Raw genomic sequence first — 23,420 nt, forward strand, 5'->3', positions numbered from 1 at the left:
AGCATCACATACCTGAGAAATTAGAGAATGTGATTTAATACAAGTAGTGCATATGCCTCGTTCTTCTCTGAATTGGGAATGTTTGCACCACAGTGGGGTGCTTGCCATGTTTTTCCTTTAGATTTAAGTAGGTTTTGTTTGTGTTTTTCTCCATAGCTGCTTTATTCTCCCATTGAAAATATCCAAAGAGTAGCTGCTGGGGTCCTCTGTGAACTTGCTCAGGACAAGGAGGCTGCAGAAGCCATCGAAGCGGAGGGAGCCACAGCTCCTCTGACAGAGTTACTTCACTCTAGGAACGAAGGTGTAGGTAAGTAGAAGAGGAACCTTTAGCTGGTGTATACAGGAAAGCCTCAGCATTTCCTCAGAGGCCTTTTCTCCTTTCCTTTCCCAGCAACATATGCAGCTGCTGTTTTGTTCCGAATGTCTGAGGACAAGCCACAGGATTACAAGAAACGGCTTTCGGTTGAGCTGACCAGTTCTCTCTTCAGAACAGAGCCAATGGCTTGGAATGAGGTAGGCCGTGTGGACATGTTTATTCGGTAGTGTGCAGTTTCCCCTCAAATGTTCGTACACATTTATTTGCATTAACTGTGTCCTTGGCTTGATTAGTCATCCTTTCCTGCTACCTTAGCAGCCGCTATGAGGAAGAACCACAAATTCGAACAGCCTATTCAGAAAAACAAGTAATGCTGTTTCACATAAGAATTCATGAGGGAAATGGATGAAAAATTTATCAGGTTAAGGCATCTTTTTCAAAAGGGACATTTTTCCAAAAGGGAATCCTTTTAAGGAAAGAGGCACTCTATTAAACACTGTTAGTTGGAGGTCATTTTATTAATACTGTTTAAATTTTCAATTCTTCATCTACTTTTCTATTTGAATTTCTGTTAATTTGTCTTCAGTATTTGTCCTCAGTACAGAATTGTTCTTGAAACATTAGAACCACCCTGAAATTTCATTCAGTTATGCTACATAGTCATACAGTGGATTATATGAATGGAAAGAGAGCCTATAGATTGTTAGGTGAAAAAGAAAAGCACATTGCCAAACAGTGAGTAATATGTTAGTTGGGTTTTTAATGGGCAGTCTTAACATGTTTCAACTTGGGCTGTGAACTTCCCCAAACCTGTTCCTCTCCTGGTCTTCCCCTTACAGCTGCTCAGGCTGAAACTTCTTTCATAGGACATATCCTGTTTGTTAGACACTTCGCCTGTTTTGTTGACTGTTCTATTTGCTGAAAGAAAAATTAGTGAATATTTTTAATAACTGTGTGCAGTGACAAAAGATGTGTACTCTAGGTTTCAGGAGTTAATCTTTGAGGGCTGGAGTTTGAACTATTTCTGTGAGTTCTTTGTTCCTTCTGTAATCTGAAAATAAGTATGTTTTCAGAATATTAGAGAATATACTTGAGAATTTTCATTTTCATTTTGCTTCCTTGCCTTGTACCTGTTTATCTAGACTGCTGATCTTGGACTTGATATTGGTGCCCAGGGAGAACCTCTTGGATATCGCCAGGATGGTATGTGTCTCAGATTTCTCGATTAACTCTGGGTCAAGCTAAGGTTCCAAAGCTTTATCAGAAGAGCTGGTTTGCTCATCTGGGAAACCCTTGTTGGCAGGAAAGTAGTGGCAGCAGTTAAAGGCTCTTCTGAAATTCCAGAGTCAGCAGCAGTAGCTCTGGTGGAGCCTAGGGAACTTGGAGCTGCACACTGAGCAGGCGGCAGCATCACACCGACAAATATGTGTCACGACTACTGGGCCTCTGCCGTGCAGAATGTTTCAAGTTGCCTTTGTAGTCCCTTTTTTGGTCAGAGAACCTATAATATCTGTGCCTGCAACGCACCCAGGAAGTGAGAGTATGGGGAACTCTGACTCCAAGCTCAGATCTGGGGTGAATCTGCATAGTTCTATTATCAGGGTTTTCCGAAAAGCTCATTCAGATCTGGGTAATGGAGATGGAGCATGGGGTAGACTGTGAACAAATACAACTATTCACCTTATGTTTATAATCTCATCTGGGTTTTCCTAAGTATTAAGCCACTGAATTACATCCGCCAGACCGCCTTGCTTTTGCTTTCATCTCTTGCCCATGACTTGTTGATGCCTGGGCGGTCAAACACACAGTAGACTGCTTGCTGCCCCTCCTCAGGGATTTTCTGTCTCCTAAAGCAAACACAAAATTTTCATTGGTAAACGGATGGTGTGGGTTAGAACCTGCTGGTCTGCCTCTCATGGAAACAGACTTTGTATAGCCTTGTGGGTGGCCTGGCACTGAGAAATTACTTGGTTGAAGAAAGCTAGAAGTTGAAGAGGCTAGAAAGGCCTGCTTTCTGAGACAAGTTTGCTGCTATTGAGGGTTCATGCCTTAGCGTTAACTTTAATGTCTTTCTCCTTTTTCCCTCTGTCCCTTGCCCCTTGTTGCCACCCTCACTCCTCTAGATCCCAGCTATCGTTCTTTTCACTCTGGTGGATATGGCCAGGATGCATTGGGTATGGACCCCATGATGGAGCATGAGATGGGTGGCCACCACCCTGGTGCTGACTATCCAGTTGATGGGCTGCCAGATCTGGGGCATGCCCAGGACCTCATGGATGGGCTGCCTCCAGGTGACAGCAATCAGCTGGCCTGGTTTGATACTGACCTGTAAATCATCCTTTAGGTAAGAAGTTAAAAAAGCCAGTTTGGGTAAAATACTTTTACTCTGCCTACAAAACTTCAGAGAGACTTGGTTGGTAGGGTGGGAGTGGTTTAGGCCTATTTGTAAATCTGCCACCAAAACAGATACATACTTTGAAAGGAGATGTCTTGGAACATTTGACTGTTCTCAGATTTCTGGTTAAGTGGTCATGTGTGGAAGTTATTAACTTTAATGTTTTTTGCCACAGCTTTTGCAATTTAATACTCAAATGAGTAACATTTGCTGTTTTAAACATTAATAGCAGCCTTTCTCTCTTTATACAGCTGTATTGTCTGAACTTGCATTGTGATTGGCCTGTAGAGTTGCTGAGAGGGCTCGAGGGGTGGGCTGGTATCTCAGAAAGTGCCTGACACACTAACCAAGCTGAGTTTCCTATGGGAACAATTGAAGTAAACTTTTTGTTCTGGTCCTTTTTGGTCGAGGAGTAACAATACAAATGGATTTTGGGAGTGACTCAAGAAGTGAAGAATGCACAAGAATGGATCACAAGATATGGAATTTATCAAACTCTAGCCTTGCTTGTTAAATTTTTTTTTTTTTTTAAATATCTGTAATGGTACTGACTTTGCTTGCTTTGAAGTAGCTCTTTAATTTTTTTTTTTGCAGTAACTGTTAGTTTTTTAAGTCTCTCGTAGTGTTAAGTTATAGTGAATACTGCTACAGCAATTTCTAATTTTTAAGAATTGAGTAATGGTGTAGAACACTAATTCATAATCACTCTAATTGTAATCTGAATAAAGTGTAACATTGTGTAGCCTTTTTGTATAAAATAGACAAATAGAAATGGTCCAATTAGTTTCCTTTTTAATATGCTTAAAATAAGCAGGTGGATCTATTTCATGTTTTTGATCAAAAACTTTATTTGGGATATGTATGGTAGGGTAAATCAGTAAGAGGTGTTATTTGGAACCTTGTTTTGGACAGTTTACCATTTGCCTTTTATCCCAAAGTTGTTGTAACCTGCTGTGATACGATGCTTCAAGAGAAAATGCGGTTATAAAAATGGTTCAGAATTAAACTTTTAATTCATTCGATTGTGTCACCTTTTTCTCTGCCAGTAAATGGTTTGTGAGGATAGTTTATTTAGCTTCATCCTGAGGAAACACACATAGTGAAATAATTAATTTTAGTTGTATTGAGAGAGAGAGCCTTACATCCAGAGGGGATTGTCTGCCAAGTTTCTTTAACAGTGGGCCCTAGGTTAAGTTGCACCAGAAACCTCAATTCAGAGGCGTGTCATGTGGTCTTTGGGCTACATGGAACCAAACTGAAAGCCTACAGATAGGCTTCCCCCGCTCCAGACACCATCATATGGTTCCTTTCTAATAAGTAATAATGAAGAAGAATTAACTACCGGGATTTGGATTTCAAGCACCTTCACATAAATGTGACTCATTTGGAAAGGGGAATTCCTTCAACTCCACTTTGAACTGAAAATTAAGATGGTTTAAGTGTTGATGTTTATCTTGAACATAATCGGACCAGAATGAGCCTTCTTCCACCTGTCTGCCAGATAATCCTGTCATCCTGGCGGTAGGTCTGACAAGCCTTAGTTTATCCCTCAGGGCAGAGTCAGTAGCCCTGTTAAGACTTGTGTTTTGGTCTTTAGAAAGAGTGCAAGTGTTTTGTGCTTAGGGAGAGCTGTTTGAGTTACCAGGTATTTTTATTTAAGATCATGACCATTAGATAAACAAACATGTTCACTTCCTTTTGGTTGAAGTTTTCTGAAAGCCACTGTGGTCTAAAGTGTAATTGGATTGGAGAGGAGACCCTGTACCCGGTGGGGTGGTTGGTTTCAGGTTCCTTTCAGTGCAGGACAGACAGAATCATGCCAGCATCACAAGCAGCTTCACATGACGTACCACAGCAGCGTGTTTCACTTGTTAAAATCAGAAAACATTTTCAGAGCATTGCCTAAAATCATTATAAAGTTCTTAAAAATATAAAGTTAATCTGATTGAGCAAGGTAGTTCTGCAAGTATTCAGTAATACAAAGGGCCATGAACAGCCAAGACACTGGGAAGAATGAGGGGGGGAAGACTTGTTCCACCAGTGGTCAGGGCCTAACTAGAAGGGTAGAGGTAGTAAACAGTTATTGGCACAGAGACACATACAGAAGGGGAAAGTGGAAGATGTGGACATAGTACTAAAGAGGTAGCACTGGAGGTCAGTGTGAAAAGAGGGACTTTTTAGTAAAGGTGTGGAACAACTGGTAGCCATTTGGAAAAACTGAAAATGCAGGGGGGGAGAAAAATCCATGACCCACAAAATACCAAGATTTTAAAGACAAGTAGGGTCAGTATTAATGATTTTTCTTTGCCTCAAACTCCATTATTATGGCTTGGGAGAGCACTGCACGACAGCCCACGTGTCCAATAACGTCCTGCATTAGAGAACTACAGCTTCACACGGCAGTGTGGGGATACTGCAAACAAAACACACTGACACATTGTGACAAAAGTCACAAATGCATGCTTTAGGTCTTTATTGATCGAATAAAAGGGCAAACGAGGATATCACCCATGGACGGTAAAAACAAAAGCAAGGAGGTGACTGGATTACTACAGAAATCAGAATAGTGGTTACCTGGGGATAGGGGGCGCCTAAGACATTTGATCCCATCGCAGTGACCACCACTAAGCTAAGCTGAAGAATGCAGCTCTTTTCCATATTGGAGCAGATGTTCCAGACGTGAGGCTTCAATATGATTATTTGAATCCTTGATAGAGAACGATCTTAAATATGCTTTTTAATTTTTGTTTTGATTTCTGTAATAAAAACGGCTGAATCATGCTGTTTGGTTTATAAAGTGGAGGGTGCCCAGTTGATTGCAGTTATTTTGTTCTGATAAGTGAGAATTTAAAATGGGCTTACCTTGCCTTGAGTGAGTCACCCACCAGATGCAATTGCAGAGTGAGGGGCGAGGCTGAGAAGATGGTGCTTCCTTTTCCTCCTCTGTCAGCGTGCTGGGGGGGGGGGGGAGTCCCCTGCCCCTCCCCACCCCACGAGTGAGCTAGAGGCAGGTGTACCACCTCTACAGTAAAGGCCCTGAAATGGGGTTTTTAAAAGACCAGTCTTGCTTCCAGGTCACATCAGGACTCCACACCTCCCTGGTCCTCATTCTGGGCTGTGACTTCATGTTTCTCCGTAGTCTTGTCCCCGCCCGCCCCACTTCCCTACCAGTTCCTTCCTATAGCTCCTATCTTAGCTTCTGCATATGTCCATAGATTCTGCCACCATATTTTTCTGTCACTGGGGGAGGGAGAAAAAAGGGAATCTTGCTTTGAGCCAAGATGGAGAGACCCAGTTCCTCTCTCACCTTGGCCAAGGGCCTTAGCCCCCAGAGTTTCTGCTTTCTGAGCTGTGTCCCAGGGATAAAGCCTGCGTACCATCAGATAATCTGAAAAGCCTCAGGGTAATAGGGGAACCGTGAAGAGCTAGACGAGTACAGAGAACTGTGAGAGTAAATTCCGTTGCTGCGTCCTACAGACCCATAGCCTTAGCTGCCCTGATGATTGTCTCCTCCTCTCAGGACACCTGTGGCCAGACTGTGGCTCTTCAGAGGGACAGACCCCCTCCCCTGGGCACCAACTCTCAGGCTGTAAGTTAAGGGAAAGGTCTTGAAGCTTTGGGCCTGCTGTTCACGGAGGGAAAGGGAGTTCTGTGCAGCCATTCACTAATCTACTCTGCAACCTCTGACACCATTTGTCCCTGAAGAGGCTCAACTAATGGTTGTAGCCAATTAAAGAGCAAATAGCTAAAGCACAAAAGTAGGGAGAATGAGGGCCAGTAGGTACCTGGGTCTGGGCCTCTTGCCACTGCCAGAATCCTGAAAGCTCTAATGGGCCAGGAGCCAGCAGCCAGCTCTTCTCTTAGAACTGGAGCCAGCCTGGGAAGCCAGATAGGAGGGTATGGGCCTCACACGGGGAGGGCAAGGAAGGGTTAGCCCACCTAGCCAAACCTGTTCATGTCCCCTATGCCCGGTCTCAGTGGGACCAGGGCTGCTGCTTGTCCCTTGCCTACTCAGATACGCTCTTCCTGAAAGAGGTTATGCTGAGGGGCTCTGGGCCAAGAAGGGTCCATTCAACAAAACCATTCTGGAATGTTAAAACTGTTTGTTTTACCTCAAACAGCAAAGACTCCTCCGTGCTCAACTAAAAAGCAGAATCTTCCAGTGCTCAGAAATACCTTCTGGGAAGACTCCAGGCACAGAACTCCAGGGCAGTCCCCCCAAGAACTGAATGAAGGGAGAGAACAGATTTATTTCCTGGGAAATTAGGGAGACCCATGCCAGTTCCCTGGACCCAGCAGGCGAGACAACTAGAGCCGAGGGCCAGGCCTCTGGCTGCTCCCCTACCCCAGGACTACAGGCAAAATCAGTGGGGCCAGGGCCAGGCCGAGGTTGAGCACATGACCCAGTAGGACCTAGCCTGGAGCCTCCTCACCATGGGCAGTGAGTAGGCTAGGAGAGCTGGAAGGAGACTGCGTGCTCCTGGGTGGACCACTCCGCCATAACTACTCCCAGCTCGAGCTCTGGGTACTCCTCTGAGGGGCACACAAACCCTGTGAAGTCAGGGCCCTTGGGCACCTGGACTGGCTCCTCTGAGCCTGTTTTCTCTCAGGAAATGAAGCTAAGGCGGCCTGCTTTGTAGGTTGTGGTGGCGAGTAAATTAGGTAACGTGTATGCTCGTGATGAGTTGGGCACAGAGCTGCGGTTTCCATTACTAAGCCACGTGGAAGCTGGCAAACTACCCAGATCACTGTGGTAAAGTGGGGCTGTTGGTGACATGACCAGCTTCCCGTGGTGCAATAGATGGGACCACCTATGTGCCCTCTTGTGCTTGTCCCGCCCATTCTGCCTGCTTGGTGGCTGCCGTCCAGGGCAGGATCCCACCTGGGCTTGGGATGGTGTCTGGTAGCAGGACAGCAGCTATTGATCTAGTCTAGCCTCACCCTTTCATTTTACAGATGGGGATGTGGGCCCCAGAGAGGCTAAGGAAGGGCCTCAACTTGCTCAAGTGGTTCGACCTGCCCAAGGACCCACCCCTACCCTCCGGACCAGATTCAAGAGTAAGCCTTCTTCAGTACCACAGTCCCAGCACCTTTCTGCACTGTGCACCCAATATTTCCACGGGCTTCTTACATACATAAGAGGGTTAAGGGCATATGTGTGAGAGAACATAGGAAGAGGCTGGAAAGGTGGTAAGGGTAAGGGGGTAATCAGCAGGAGTTGGCACCAAAGTAGAACCCTCCCCCCATCCCGACACCTAGATGGGCAGACCTTCAAGGAGGCCAGGGTTCCTCAAGCGGTTTGCATCCTTTAGGCAGACTTTGTACTACCTGCCTGTTGGTGGAGCCTTGCCCAGCCCTCCCCAGGATTCTTGGATTCAGGTTTTGTCCCTGAAACGAAGAAAAGCCAGAGAGGTAAAACTGGGAGGAAGACAAGAGGCCAAAACTAGCTTCCGAAGGCTTGCTCTGGAGCTGTGGCTGGACGAGCATTCATTCATGCCTAGTCCTGCCTTTAAAATCTCTGGAGAAATGCTCACAAATGCCGCAGGCTGAGGACTGTGGCTTCTCGTCTTGATTTGCACAGGCGTTCGTGGAGGCCTACCTAGCGCACACATAGAGGAAAAGCACATTCTCAGAACAGCTCGCACACCCGTGGTTTCCAGATGCATCCCACAGGAATGAAGGAACCACTCCATTCTGATGGGTTTCCTAGGGCCCAGGGTTAGTGAGAACACCTCAGCCGGAAGGTTCTGGGTTCAGCTGACTTTATTAGGTGCAAATAGAGCTACGGGTGGCGATGTGGTGAATATGTGTAGCCAAGGGCTGGTGCTGCAGAGCAGGCTTGTGCTAAGGGCCTTCTTGCCTAGTGTCCAACAGCTTGGAGGATTTCCAGGGCCAAGGAGGCCACCACACTGTCAGCAGATGAACTGTGAGAAAAACCAAAGCAGAAACACTTAGCCATCTCCAGAGCAAAATGCGCCCTCTTCCAAAGGGGCCGGCTCTTTTGTAGCTGAGTATTTGATGGACCCCCTACTTCATAAAATTGCCCTGTGTATCATCTTGAGGTGCAGAAACAGAACACTCAGGCTCCAAGGCCTCAAGGTGAGAACCCCTCAGCCCACAGTCCCAGAGGGCTCAGAACTGGCCAAGCAGCACCCCTGCACTAGGCCTGAGCTCCTGCCCCCCCCCCCCCCAGCTGAGCTGCTTTGGCCAGGCACGCTGACACTGAGCGGTAAGGGCAAGTCAGCAGCCAGCCCCTGCCTAGCCCGGGTCCTGCAACGGGCCTGTCCGGAGCCCGCCTGCAGCCGACTTGGGTGCAGGGCCAAGATCCCCGACCTGCTTCAGATGCTGGCTTTCCCTGCTCCATATTGCCACTTCCCGGCCAATGAGCCAGGAAGCTTTGGCTTTCTTGCCCTCCTAGGTGTGGATGTGCTGTCAAGAGCTTAACATGGAAAATTTGCTCCTGGAGCAAATTGAGACACATTTAAACCTGTGCCTTAACAACTGTTAGCAGGGAGAAGAACGACATACAGCGCTGCCTTGAAGTATAAAATTAGCTCATGGCAGACTCCTGACTACACAGAAATAGAGCTGTTGCCAAATAACCAGGGGTGGGGGTGCTGCATAAGAGGTGGGTCACAGTGGACGGGGCTGTGGTCAGGAGACAGTGCCACGCATTCCTGCTTTGCGCATCAAAGGTCCCACGGGATGACAAGAATGTGTTTGAACTCCGCCTGATCCCAGCTGAGTCGAGGCTAGGCTGGTGGAGTCCTGCTGCCCACCATGCCCACCAGAGCAGCCCGGAGGCCCCAGTGACTGGCAAGGAGGGTACACCGACCTCTGGCAGCGCCACACTGGAACTGAGCACGGCCATCCGCTCATTCTTGGTCAGCATAAGAAGACCTTTTCTGATTGGGCCATCCGAATGAAGTCCCAACAAGAAAACCTCGTAGCAGCAACCCCCCCAATCCAACCCAAGATCCACCTGGTGTAGACATTTCAGTTGCTGCAGTGTTGGGTGGTGGTGCAGGATGGGCTCCCAGCTTCATGGAGCGCTATGTTTTGGCACATTTGGTCCAAATCTGGGTCCAGCGCTGAGAGGTGCTGGCTTTGGCCTCAAGGCAGATGGAGGCCCCTGCTGGACGAGGGCTCCCACAGAGGCAGGCGCTGGAGAGCAAGGGCTCTTGGTGCTCTCCGCTCAACCCCAGTCTACCAGGGGCTCTCCCGGGCCCTCCTTGGCACCCATCTGCTCAGAGTGGCTTCATCACGGCACAGGCCCAGGTCTCTGGGGACAGATGGCCCATGCTCCTCCTCACAGCAGTGTCGTAGGAGGCCTGTGGCCCAGCCTAGGGAGTCACTGTCCATGCCTTACACAACAGGGACCCAGCAGAGTGAGGAGGAACCCCCCGAAGCTAGCCTGTTCCTCCCCCTCACCTCACAGAAACCACCCCTTTGGCTTAAACTTCAGAGAGGGACTGGGGTAGTCTAGGAGATGGCATCCCTTCTCCACAGACCGCTTCTCAGCAATGCCCCAGCCACAAATTTTTTTCAAATTAATACTGAACCCAAAACACCAGGAAGCAGAATTCAGAGAACCCTGTGATTCTGAAAACAAACCACCAGGAAACGCTAGCACCCGTTCCATGTCTTGTGTGGCCAGTGAAGGCCCAGCACCCCTTAGCAGGTGGATCCTTCTCCCCAGGAGCCGGAGAGCAGCTGAAGCTCAGGGGACTGTGGCCCCCGCCACCTCCCTCAGCTCTGGGCATGGCAGCCTGACCACAAGCCCGGCTCTGGCACTGTCCTGCACAGTGAGCCATTATCCAGCACAGTCTGACGGCAGGATGGATGCCTGCGGGCTGCTTGCTTCTTATTCCCATGAATTTTTCTTTGGTCACTTGGTATTAACAGTTCAGATACAGTGTAACAACTTGTAAGCCCTACCCCCCCCCCACCTGCTACCATCTCTCAAGTTCAGGGGGTGTGTGGGGGGTGTCACTGTGGGATGAACACTCCCTGCAGCCCTTACTTTGCCGAGATACTGGTTCCCGCCTTCACAGCGTGTGACGCGCTCCTGGGTGACAGGGCAGCCCCCGTCTGTGGAACTCGCTTCTAGCACATACTGCACATAGAGTGGAGAGCTGAGGACCAGGAGGCTGGCCTAAGCACACACTGTCAGCTTCTGGGTGACACACGGTCTGTTCTACACGTTCCAAGTTTTCCCTGTGGACGTGGCCGAGGAGGACAGCCTGGTGCTGTCAGTCCTGATCCCAGCTCTGCCCAAAGCCCCGTGAGGTGGTGACAGTGAGGCCATGTGTGCACAGGCTGGCCACCGCCTTCCTTGTGAGGTTCATCACATCCCCCCGGTTTCCCTCCCCATCTCTCTTCCCTATAGATGGGAATATGCCTTCCCGGCAGGGCTAAGACATTCTACTTTTCTCCCTCCCCCTGCTGACCTCCCCAAACCTCTGCGACCAGCACAGTGGGGATTCCCAAGGGGGTGGAGGAGCACAGCAGCCCCTCCCACACTGGCAATGACAGGCCGGAAAGTATGGGTCCTGGGGAGTGGGGGGACGGGCAAGAGGAATGTGTGCTTGCTAAGCCCAGTAGACTCTCCACTGCTCCTCCTGGGCCTACTTACCCCCCAGCTGGGGCCAGCCACTCCAGAGCCTGCAGAAGGCTGCCTGCATCCTTGAGGCTCTCCAGGTGCTTCTCATTGGATGTTACCTGCAAGGGAGGGAGAAGAAAGTGGTTGGCTGACCCATCCCTGACTCAGGCCCCATTGGGTGGGCACCCTGGGTCTCAGGCTACTGGTGGTGTTACAGAGCATGCCCCGAGTCCTACCGCCCAGGGAACTGCTGACTGAAGCAGTAGAGGCAGACAGTGGCGGCCCCTGGGGAGGTGAGCAGGAGGGAGTCCGCTGGGGAGGAGATAAGCCAGTTCGGGGTGGGGTGCCTCCAATGGGTCCCTCGGGAGAGTTTGTGTTCTGGAAGCCTGAATTTCTGAGTTAGAGCAAATGATGGTAAATGAACTTTTCCAGTTGTTAGAGACAGGACTTCTTGGGGCCTTGAGCCCAACACAACCTCTTTCATATGGACAGAAGAATCACAGGTCTGGGTGCCTGGAGATCTGGGGGACCTGAGGGGAGAAGCACTAATAACCAAACCAGGGCACATACCCCTTCCCGAGTATCCAGGGAGATAGGCCCTTGCTCATTGCCACGGTCCTGGGAGTATCAGGAAAAACACATGGGAATCTCTGACTTTATGGCGCCTATGAGCTGAATCATACGCTCTCTGGGTTGGAAAGGCCTAGATGGGAGTGGACCCAACCTGGGCTTCCAGAGACCTCCTCATAAAGCCCTCCATAAAAGTCCATGCCTGCGAGGCAAGAAGAGAAGTCTTTAGGACTTGCTCCTCCTCTTAATTCAACTTTTGTGTCCGATTTTTGTCTTTGTTATTTTAATAACATTTAATAACATAATTTAAAAACATTTTATAATAAATGTTTGCATGGCGCTTTACCTTTCAGAAGGCTCTGCAGTCTCCTGTCAATTTTCTCATCTATTCTTTTTATTTATTCACCTTGCAAGGTAAGCATGTAGGATGTTTTATAGATGAGATAATGGAGGCTTAGTGAGATTAAGGGGCCACAACAGAGGTACACCTGGAGCCCGATCCTCTTTTTTTTAAGATTTTATTTATTCATTTGACAGAGAGACAGCCAGCCAGCGAGAGAGGGAACACAAGTAGGGAGAGTGGGAGAGGAAGAAGCAGGCTCCCAGTGGGGCAGGGAGCCCAATGCAGGGCTTGATCCCAGGACCCTGGGACCATGACCTGAGCCCAAGGCAGACGCTTAATGACTGAGCCACCCAGGCGCCCCCTGGAGCCCGATCCTAACCTCACCATGAAGCTGGAACCAGGCTGGCCTCAGCTGCCCCCCAATACTCAAGTGTTCTGTCTTTCCACTTGATCATAGTGACCAGGGCTGGATTTTCATTTCCCAGATTCTCAAGAAGAGGCTGAACATTTCTTAGTCAATCACTCATGGTGACAGGAAGGTCATAGGGGTAATTAGGCCTTAACGCAGACTCTAAATTACACATGAGTGAATTTGCACCTCCACTGAGATCCTATCCCACCTTCTGAGTGCGCCAGCGACCAGCTGCCAGCTCAACTGCATCAGGTGTGATTTCTGCAAAGATTTGCATCTTAAAAGAGCTGCATGTAAATTTGTTCTGAAATTACACCCAACCTGATGAGTTCAAAGGCTACTATTTGAAAATGTCAGCTGTAGTTCAATTATGTCTGAAGTAAGCACAAACTTATACTACAGGGGTCATCAGAGAGGATTCCCACCTGATTTTTCTCAAAACTGTGCCACATATGACTCAGTTGAGCTATGTCCAGAATCACTGCCCTGACCAGCCCTACCGTGGGACTGTGTGGAGAGCACGTGCTCCGAGGCAATTACCCCACAAGTTGCAAAGAAATAACAAGACTACATTTGCTCACAAGGCGAGTTAGAAAGTGCAAATAGAAAACTATAGTGAGAATGAGGTGATCAAAGGAAGAGATCAAAACAGCATCATGTACAGCTGACATAAATGTAGCCATAAATGATGCCAAAAGAAGTCATTGAAAACTGTGGTTTGGCCACTTAACTGAACTCTTAGTTTTTAAAAGATTTATTTTATTTTATTTTATTTTATTTTATTTTATTTTATTTTATTTTATTGTTAGTCAGTATACAGATTTATTTATTTGGGGGGGTGCAGAGGGAGAGAATCTCTAGCAGATTCCCCACTGAGTGTGGAGCCCAAAATGGGGCTTGATTTCAACTACCCTGAGACCGTGACCTGAACCAAAACCAAGAGTCAGATGCTCAACCGACTGAGCCACCCAGGTGCCCCTTAACTGAACTCTTATTAATAACATTAGTAGTCCTCTATATAAAGACGAGTTAATTAGAAAACAAATATTTTAAATAATATCAGTCAGAAGTTCTAGTTCTGGGTAAGATGGAGAAAACACATGCCACCCTTTCTCTCCTTCTAAATGCAGTTTTAAAACCTGAACAGAATGCACAGCAGAGCTATTTGGGAACACTGAAAAGAGAACAGCAACAGGTAGACTGGGGAAATGCACTGAATACAAAGCACCACTAAATTGGTGGTGAGTTCACCACTTCTTTCCCTCTAGGATAGCCTGGCTTGAAGTCAGCATGGTGGGGCAGAAGAGAGAGCTCCCAGGGAAACCAGGTTTGAGGAATGGGAAAGGAAACTCCCAAAAGCTCACAGAGAACAGATAAAACCCTCAAGGTTTTTTTCCTCCTCTCCTTTTCCTCAATTCTTTTATCCAGGGCCCCAGGAAATTCTGTGGTGGCAGTGGCAACAGCAACAGCAGCCAGTGACAGGAGCCCCAGCCAATACTACCCCCCTACCACCCCCTCTGTTCTCACCAATGTTTAGCCCAGATATTGCAGTAAGTGAGCAATTTATGGCCAGACAGAAAATGGGAAATGCAAGAAACCAGAAAAGTACTGGGGAGATAACAAATCAGGAAGAGCTTGAGAAACAAACCCCATAAATTGTTTATAGCTAGTAGGCTTACCCTCAACCTGTGCATGCATGGAACTGATCCAAATGACATACCAAAAACTTAGGGAACTGAGCTAATATACCTTTGTCCAGATCCCAGGCTGACCCCTAGAAGATGGACACATAAAATAGGCCCAAATATCATTGCAACTGACCTGACATTGAAATTACTATCCTAACCTGCAGCCTGATCATGACCAACATAATTACTTGCTCAAATGAAAGTATCAACAGTCTCTGTAGGGTTCACACTAGGCACAGTGTCTCATAACATAATATTTAAAATAGCCAAGATAAAATCCAAAATTGCTCAGCATCCAAACAACCATGAAAATCTCAACTCACATGAAAAAAAGACAACACAAAATAAATAACAAGATGACACAGATGTTGGAATTATCTGACAAAAACTTTAAAGTCTTATAAAAATGCTAAAACAAGCAATCACTAATGCTCTTGAAACAAGCATTAAAATAGAATGTAGCACTCATAAAACAAGCATTAGAGTAGTAGTAAAATAGAGTGAAGTATTAGAATAGAATGTAAAAAATTAGAAGATATAAAGGAGAACCAAATGAAGATTAAGAACTAAAAATATAACTCCAAATTTTTAAAAACCATGCCAAATAGATTCATTAGCATAATGGAAAGAGGCAGTGGACCTGAAGACAGATAAATAGAAATGATCCAATCAGAGCAACCGGAGGAGGAAAAAAAATTGAAAACACAGACAGAGCCTCAGGGACCTGTGGGACAATAACAAAAGGTTTCTATCACTGGAGTTCCAGAATGAGAGGGCAGAGCATGAATGGATGAAAAGTATTTGAAGAATTCACAGCTAAAACTATTCCAAGGGTGATGAAAGACATAAATCTACAGAGTCAAAAAAAAAGTGAAAGACTCTCAAACAAGATAAACCCAAAGAATCCACATCCAAACATATCATAATCAAATTTGCTGAGGACAAAGAAAGCATTGTGAAAGCAGACAGAAAAAAAATGATACGCTACTTCTAGGGGAACACTGATTTGAATTACTGTGGATTTCTCATCACACTGAGGTCAGAAGAGAGTGACACAGAAAACAAACACTAATGATGGCGGTGCCGGCTGGTAACCGGCTGCTGGGCTTAAGGCAGGAGTGATCGCTTGAGCTGTGAGGACACTCTTGAAGAGCGCGAGTCAATGTGAGTGCGACAACTCGCGCAGTCCTGGGAGTGAAACACCCAGGGCCAACGAGCCACGAGCCTCCTGAGGCGTGAGGTATCTGTCTGTGACTCCTGCTGTCATTACAGCTCCAGAGCGCAGAGTCCTCAGCCAGGAGGTGCAGCTGGCCAGCCCCAGGCCCCGGCCTCTGTAATGAGAGCCCCGAGCCACTCTCTGTGTCGCAGCTTCGCAGGTGAGGGTGACTGTCAACTAGTGAAAAAAGGGATCCAAGGTTCACGACTATCTTCTTACTGGCAGTGGAACGACCTGTGGAAACCGGCAATCCATTCTCATTTAATAAATCTCTGGAATTCTTCTGGCCTCTGTGATCAAGGAGCACTTAGTTCTACAGTTTTGTGCAGAGCACTGGGTTTCTACCTGCCTGTAAGATTGAGGTCATGAACTCAAGGTACGGAGACTGAGGCCCACCTCGCTCTGTACTGGGCATGGAGACTGCTTAAAATTCTCTCATCCTGGAGGGAGTTAAGATGGCAGAGGAGTAGGGGACCCCTTTTCCAGCTGGTCCTCTGAGTCGAGTCGGATAGGTACCAGACCAGTCAAACATCCACGGAATGAGCCTGAGACGCAGGAGGATACATCTGGATCTCTACAAATGAACGTCTCCAGCGCCGAGTATTGAGGTACGAAGCAGGGAGCCGTGAAACCACGCACAGATATCGGAAAATAAACGGAAGGGGGAGGGAGCCTCCGTGTTCGGGCAGCAGGAAGCGGTAACCACCTGCATGGGGGAGTGGGCGGACTCACGGACCGGCACCTGCGAGAGAGCAGACTGAGACCAGGAGCCGGGGAACGCACGCGACCAGACTGAAACGGAGCTCCGGTGTGCTCACTGGAACCAGACTGAGACTGGGAGCTCCGGGAGCACGCAGGGGCGGCTGGCAGCTGGCGGTGTCAGAAACACAAAGGACAGAGATGCGACGGCCCTGGAAGTGAGGGCTGGGATGCCGGGTGTGGGGCACACATCCCGGGATGCTGCAGGGTTGAGCAGCAACAACAGAAAGAGTTAAAGTGGCCAGAACATCAGTGGAGAATGGTCCGCGATCCCACTGTTCTGAGACAGAGGCTGAGATTCGGCCACTGCTGCTCTGACTCTCAGAAGAGGCACAGCAAACCACCAGGGAAAGCCGCAAGAGAACAAAAGCCTGGAAATACCAGCTAACAGTGTGCCCATCCCCAACCCCCTTAGGGGACATGGAGACTCTACCCAAACAGGGTTGCCTGAGTATCGGCGCGGCAGGCCCCTCCCCCAGAAGGCAGGCTGAAAAATCAAGAAGCCCACATCCCTAAGATCCCTATAAAACAAGGGCGCACGGCCTGGGTCCTGGTCAATAATTTGGGCTCTGGACAACCCCGCAACCTCTCATCATCAGAATGACGAGGAAAAGTCCCCCCCAGCAAAGAAAAGACAATGAGTCTGCGGCCTCTGCCACAGAACTAATGGATATGGATGTAACCAAATTATCAGAAATGGAATTCAGAGTAACAATGGTCAAGATGATGTGTAGACTTGAATAAAGTATTAACGAAAATGTTAATGTTATAAATGAAAATGTTAATGAGAATCTCTAAGGGCGGAAATGAGAACGAATCTGGCAGAAATAAAAAATTCTATGAGCCAAATGCAGTCAAACCTAGGGGCTCTGACGGCCAGGGTAAATGAGGCAGAAGAACGTATCAGCAAGTTGGAGGAATGGCTAGTAGAAGAGAAAGCTAAAATAGAATCTGGACTTAAAAAAATCCCCGTGCAAGAATGTAGGTTACGGGAGATTACTGACTCAATGAAACGTTCCAATGTCAGAATCATCGGCATCCCCGAGGGGGTGGAGAAAAACAGAGGTCTAGAAGAGATATTTGAACAAATTGTAGCTGAAAACTTCCCTAATCTAGCAAGGGAAACAAACATTCGTGTCCAAGAGGCAGAGAGGTCCCCTCCCAAGCTCAACCACGACAAACCTATGCCACGTCACGTCATAGTGCATTTTCACAAATATTAGATCCAAGGATACAGTACTGAAAGTGGCCAGGGCAAAGAAATTTCTCGTGTACCAAGGCAAAGGTATCAGAATTATGTCAGACTCGTCTACACAGACCTGGAATGAGAGAAAGGGTTGGGGGGCATTATTAAAGCTCTTTCAGAGAAAAACATGAAGCCAAGGATCTTCTATCCAGCAAGGCTGTCATTCAGAATGGATGCAGAAATAAAGACCTTCCAGAATCGCCAGTCATTGACCAATTTCGTAACCACGAAGCCAGCCCTACAGGAGATATTAAGGGGGGTGCTATAAAGGTAAAAAGGCCCCAAGAGTGATACAGAACAGAAAGTCACAATCGATAGAAACAAAGACTTTACTGGCAACATGGCATCATTAAAATCATATCTCTCAATATTCAGTCTCAATGTAAATGGCCTAAATGCTCCCATAAGTGCCACAGGTTGCAGAGTGGATAAAAAGACATGACCCATCCATTTGCTGTCTACAAGAGACTCATTTTGAACCTAAAGATACATTCAGACTGAAAGTAAAGGGATGGAATACCATCTTTCACGCCAGTGGACCTCAAAAGAAAGCTGGGATAGCAATTCTCATATCAGACAGATTGGATTTTAAACTAAAGACTATAGTTAGAGACACAGAAGGGCACTATATTATTCTTAAAGGATGTATCCAACAAGTGGATATGACAATTATAAATATATATGCCCCCAACAGGGGAGCAGCAAGATACACAAGCCAACTCTTAACCACAATAAAGAGACATATAGATAAAAATACACTAAGAGTAGAAGACCTCAACACTCCACTATCGGCAATAGACAGATCACCTAAGCAAGAAATCAGCAAAGAAACAAGAGCTTTGAATACCATACTCGACGAGTTGGACCTCATAGATACATATAGAACACTACACCCCAGAACCAAAGAATACTCATTCTATTCTAATGCCCATGGAACATTCTCACGAATTGACCATGTTCTGGGTCACAAAACAGGTCTCAACCGATATGCAAAGATTGAAATTATCCCCTGCATATTCTCAGACCACAACGCTCTGAAATTGGAACTCAACCACAAGGAAAAATTTGGAAGAAACTCAAACACTTGGAGACTAAGAACCATCCTGCTCAGGAATGACTCGATAAACCAAGAAATCAAAAATCAATTTAAACAATTTATGGAGACCAATGAGAATGAAAACACAATGGTCCAAAACCTATGGGATACTGGAAAGACTGTCCTATGGGGGAAATACATAGCCATCCAAGCCTCACTCAAAAGAATAGAAAAATCTAAAATGCAGTTTTTATATTCTCACCTCAAGAAGCTGGAACAGCAACAGAGGGACAGGCATAATCCATGCACGAGGAAGCAGTTGACCAAGATTAGAGCAGAAATCAATGAATTAGAAACCAGAAGTACAGTAGAGCAGATCAACAGGACTAGAATCTGGTTCTTTGAGAGAATCAATAAAATTGACAAACCGCTGGCAAGACTTAAGCAAAAGAATAGAGAAAGGACCCAAATTAATAAAATTATGAATGAAAAAGGAGAGGTCACAACCAACACCAATGAAATTGGAAGGATTATTAGAAACTTTTATCAACAGCTTTATGCCAATAAATTAAGCAATCTGGAAGAGATGGAGGCCTTCCTGGAAACCTATAAACTACCAAGACTGAAACAGGAAGAAATTGATTTCTTAAACAGGCCAATTAATTATGAAGAGATTGAGTCAGTGATAAACAACCTTCCAAAAAACAAAACTCCAGGCCCGGATGGTTTTCCTGGGGAATTCTACCAAACATTCAAAGAAGAAATAATACCTATTCTCCTAAAGCTATTTCAAAAAATAGAAACAGAAGGAAAGCTACCAAACTCATTCTATGAGGCCAATATTACCTTGATCCCCAAACCAGGCAAAGACCCCCTCAAAAAGGAGAATTACAGACCGATTTCCCTAATGAATATGGACGCCAAAATCCTCAACAAGTTCCTGGCTAATAGAATCCAACAGTACATTAAAAGGATTATCCATCATGACCAAGTGGGATTCATCCCTGGGATGCAAGTGTGGTTCAACATTTGCAAATCTATCAGTGTCTTAATTTTATCCGGAAGGAAAAATTAAAAAATCACATGATTCTCTCAATAGATGCAGAAAAAGCATTTGACAAAATACAGCATCCTTTCCTGATTAAAACCCTTCAGAGTGTAGGGATAGAGGGTACATTTCTCAATCTCATAAAAGCCATCTATGAAAAGCCTACAGCAAATATTATTCTCAATGGGGAAAAGCTGGAAGCCTTTCCCTTAAGATCAGGAACTCGACAAGGATGCCCACTCTCGCCACTATTATTCAACATAGTACTAGAAGTCCTTGCAACATCAATCAGACAACAAAAAGGGATAAAAGGTATCCAAATTGGCAAAGGAGAAGTCAAAATGTCTCTCTTCACAGATGACATGATACTCTATATGGAAAACCCAAAAGAATCCACTCCCAAACTATTAGAAGTTATAGAGCAATTCAGTAATGTGATGGGATACAAAATCAATGCTCAGAAATCAGTTGCATTTCTATACACGAATAATGAGACTGAAGAAAGAGAAATTAGGGAATCCATCCCATTTACAATAGCACCAAAAACCATACGTTACCTTGGAATTAACCAGAGATGTAAAGGATCTATATTCTAGAAACTATAATTCACACTTTTTTTAAAGATTTTATTTATTTATGTGACAGAGAGAAGAGGGAACACAGCAGGGGAGTTGGAGAGGAAGAAGCAGGCTCCCAGCAGAGGAGCCCGATGTGGGACTCAATCCCGGAACGCCGGGATCACGCCCTGAGCTGAAGGCAGACGCTTAATGACTGCGCTACCCAGCCACCCCTATAACTCACTCTTGAAAGACATTGAGGAAGACACAAAAAGATGGAAAAATATTCCATGCTCATGGATCGGAAGAATTAACATAGTTAAAATGTCCATGCTACCCAGAGCAATCTACACTTTCAATGCTATCCCGATCAAAATACCGAGGACATTTTTCATAGAACTGGAACAAATAGTCCTTCAATTTGTATGGAACCAGAAAAGGCCCCGAATCGCCAAGGAACTGTTGAAAAGGAAAAACAAAGCTGGGGGCATCACAATGCCGGATTTCGAGCTGTACTACAAAGCTGTGATCACAAAGACAGCATGGTACTGGCACAAAAACAGACACATAGACCAATGGAACAGAATAGAGAACCCAGAAATGGACCCTCGGCTCTTTGGGCAACTAGTCTTTGACAAAGCAGGAAAAAACATCCAGTGGAAAAAAGACAGTCTCTTCAATAAATGGTGCTGGGAAAATTGGACAGCTACATGCAAAAGAATGAAACTTGACCACTCTCTCACACCATACACAAAGATAAACTCCAAATGGATGAAAGACCTTGATGTGAGACAGGAATCCATCAAAACCCTAGAGGAGAACATAGGCAGCAACCTCTACGACATCGGCCAAAGCAACCTTTTTCATGACACATTTCCAAAGGCAAGAGAAACAAAAGATAAATTGAACTTGTGGGACTTCATCAAGATAAAAAGCTTCTGCACAGCCAAGGAAATAGTCAAGAAAACTAAAAGGCAGCCCACGGAATGGGAGAATATATTTGCAAATGATGCTACAGATAAAAGACTGGTATCCAAGACCTACAAATAACTTCTCAAACTCAATACATGAGAAACAAATAAACAAATCATAAAATGGGCAGAAGATATGAGCAGACACTTTTCCAATGATGACATACAAATGGCTAACAGACACATGAAAAAATGTTCAAAATCATTAGCCATCACGGAAATTCAAATCAAAACCACACTAAGATACCACCTCACGCCAGTTAGAATGGCAAAAATTGACAAGGCAAGAAACAACAATTGTTGGAGAGGATGTGGAGAAAGGGGATCCCTCCTACATTGTTGGTGGGAATGCAAGTTGGTACAGCCACTCTGGAAAACAGTGTGGAGGTCCCTTAAAAAGTTAAAAATTGAGCTAGCCTATGATGCAGCAATTGTACTACTGGGTATTTACCCCAAAGATACAGACATAGTGAAGAGAAGGGCCATATGTACCCCAATGTTCATAGCAGCATTGTCCACAATAGCTAAATCGTGGAAGGAACCGAGATTCCCTTCAACAGATGACTGGATTAAGAAGTTGTGGTCCATATATACAATGGAATATTACTCAGCTATCAGAAAGAACGATTTCTCAACATTTGCTGCAGCATGGACGGCACTGGAGGAGATAATGCTAAGTGAAATAAGTCAAGCAGAGAAAGACAATTATCATATGATTTCTCTCATCTATGGAACATAAGAACTAGGAAGATCAGTAGGGGAAGAAAGGGATAAAGAAAGGGGGGTAATCAGAAGGGGGAATGATTACTTAAAAATAAATGAATCAACTTAAAAAAAAAAAAAGGAAACTATTTAGAGAGAAAGGAAATAACACCAGAAGGAAATCTGGAACATTAGGAATGAAGGAAGAGCAACAGAAATGGTAAATATCTGGGTAAACATAACAGACTACTCCCTCTGTTTAAAATACATTTGATGGTAGAAAAGCAGAACATATTATATTGTCTCATAGGGTTTTCAACATATGTAGACATAATAGAAATGGAACATAAAGGGGGGAGGATAGAGGAATCTATAAGGTGGTAAGGTTTCTATTTATAATTGAAGTTGTAAAATACTGATTATAAGTAGATTGTGAAAAGTAAAGTCTTTTATAATCCCAAAAGCAACCACTAACAAAATTTATACAAAAAGATAGTAAAAAAATACAATAGTAAAAAAAAATAGAAATCTTAAAAAATACAATAGTCAAAATGTTAAATAGCTTAAAGAAGCCAGGAAAGTAAAAAGGAAGAAAATGAAAACTTAGGGGATAAGCAAATAAAAAGGTAGACTATATCCTAACATATCAAGAATTACATTAAATGTAAATGACCCAAATGCAGCAAATAAAAAATTTTCCTACATGACAAAAAAATGACAAAAGTATATACTGTCTACAAGAATCTTAATTCAAATAGAGTGAGATAGGTTGGTTAAAAGTAAAAGGATGAAAACAGGTATACTATGCAAACGTGAATCAAAAGAAAACTAGAGTGACTACATTAATATCAAAGAAGACTTCAGGACAAAAAAATTATCAAGGATAAATAGGGACATAACATTTTGATAAAAAGGTTTTGTCATAGAGAAGCTATAACAGTAAGTGTGCATTCATTTATCAATAGAAATTAAAAATACACACAGCAAAAACTGATACCACTGAAAGGAAAAACAGATAAATCTACAACTGCAATTGGATGTTTCAAACCTACTTTCATAATAATATATAGGATTAGCAGAAAAAAAAATCAGCAAGGATACAGAAGAGCTGAACCACACCATTAACTAACTGGATCTCATTGACATTTGTAGAGCACTAAACCCATCAGTAACAGAATACACATTTTTTCTCAAGAACTCTGGAACATTCACCAATGTATACAATATTCTGGATCATAAAACAAATCTTAACTAATATAAAAGAACTGAAACCATATAAATTATATTTTTTTATCATAAACTAGAAATCAATAAAGACAATAGGAATATCTCCAATCCCTTGAAAATTAAACAACTTACTCCTTTAACCCAAAGATCATTTTCCCAAGGAAAATTTAAAAATTAGAAAATATTTTAACTTAATAAAATTCAATAAAATATTTTAACAGTAAAATTGATGATATATCAAAATCTGCGGGATGCTGTTAAAGCAATGCTTAAAGAGAAATTTACAGTACTAAATACTTAATATTAAACACAAAGAAAGGTTCAAATAAATA

At 44.9% G+C, this 23,420-nt stretch overlaps 2 protein-coding genes across 8 annotated transcripts in view; one reads left to right on the plus strand and one right to left on the minus strand.

The window, feature by feature from the left end:
- CTNNB1 (catenin beta 1) overlaps nucleotides 1-3,731 on the plus strand; it is a 38,599-nt gene extending 34,868 nt beyond the window's left edge. For 2 of the 4 annotated variants that reach the window (XM_045798164.2, XM_087870118.1), the window contains 4 exons: nucleotides 157-307; nucleotides 392-513; nucleotides 1,459-1,519; nucleotides 2,440-3,731. In XM_045798164.2, coding sequence (XP_045654120.1) covers nucleotides 157-307; nucleotides 392-513; nucleotides 1,459-1,519; nucleotides 2,440-2,648 — 543 coding nt within the window. In that variant the 3' untranslated portion in view covers nucleotides 2,649-3,731. The remainder of the gene's footprint in view (nucleotides 1-156; nucleotides 308-391; nucleotides 514-1,458; nucleotides 1,520-2,439) is intronic. The other 2 variants (XM_045798166.2, XM_045798165.2) reach the window with 2 other exon arrangements.
- A 4,725-nt stretch (nucleotides 3,732-8,456) lies between these two features.
- Nucleotides 8,457-23,420, minus strand: part of ULK4 (unc-51 like kinase 4) — a 592,979-nt gene continuing 578,015 nt past the window's right edge. For all 4 annotated transcript variants that reach the window (XM_087870115.1, XM_045798163.2, XM_045798161.2 and 1 more), the window contains 2 exons: nucleotides 11,347-11,432; nucleotides 8,457-8,635 (listed from right to left, as the gene is read on the minus strand). In XM_087870115.1, coding sequence (XP_087726241.1) covers nucleotides 8,572-8,635; nucleotides 11,347-11,432 — 150 coding nt within the window. In that variant the 3' untranslated portion in view covers nucleotides 8,457-8,571. The remainder of the gene's footprint in view (nucleotides 8,636-11,346; nucleotides 11,433-23,420) is intronic.

Source organism: Ursus americanus, chromosome 20 (genome assembly GCF_024610735.1).
Source record: "Ursus americanus isolate L20-20 chromosome 20, mUrsAme1.1.p, whole genome shotgun sequence".
NCBI lineage: Eukaryota > Metazoa > Chordata > Mammalia > Carnivora > Ursidae > Ursus > Ursus americanus.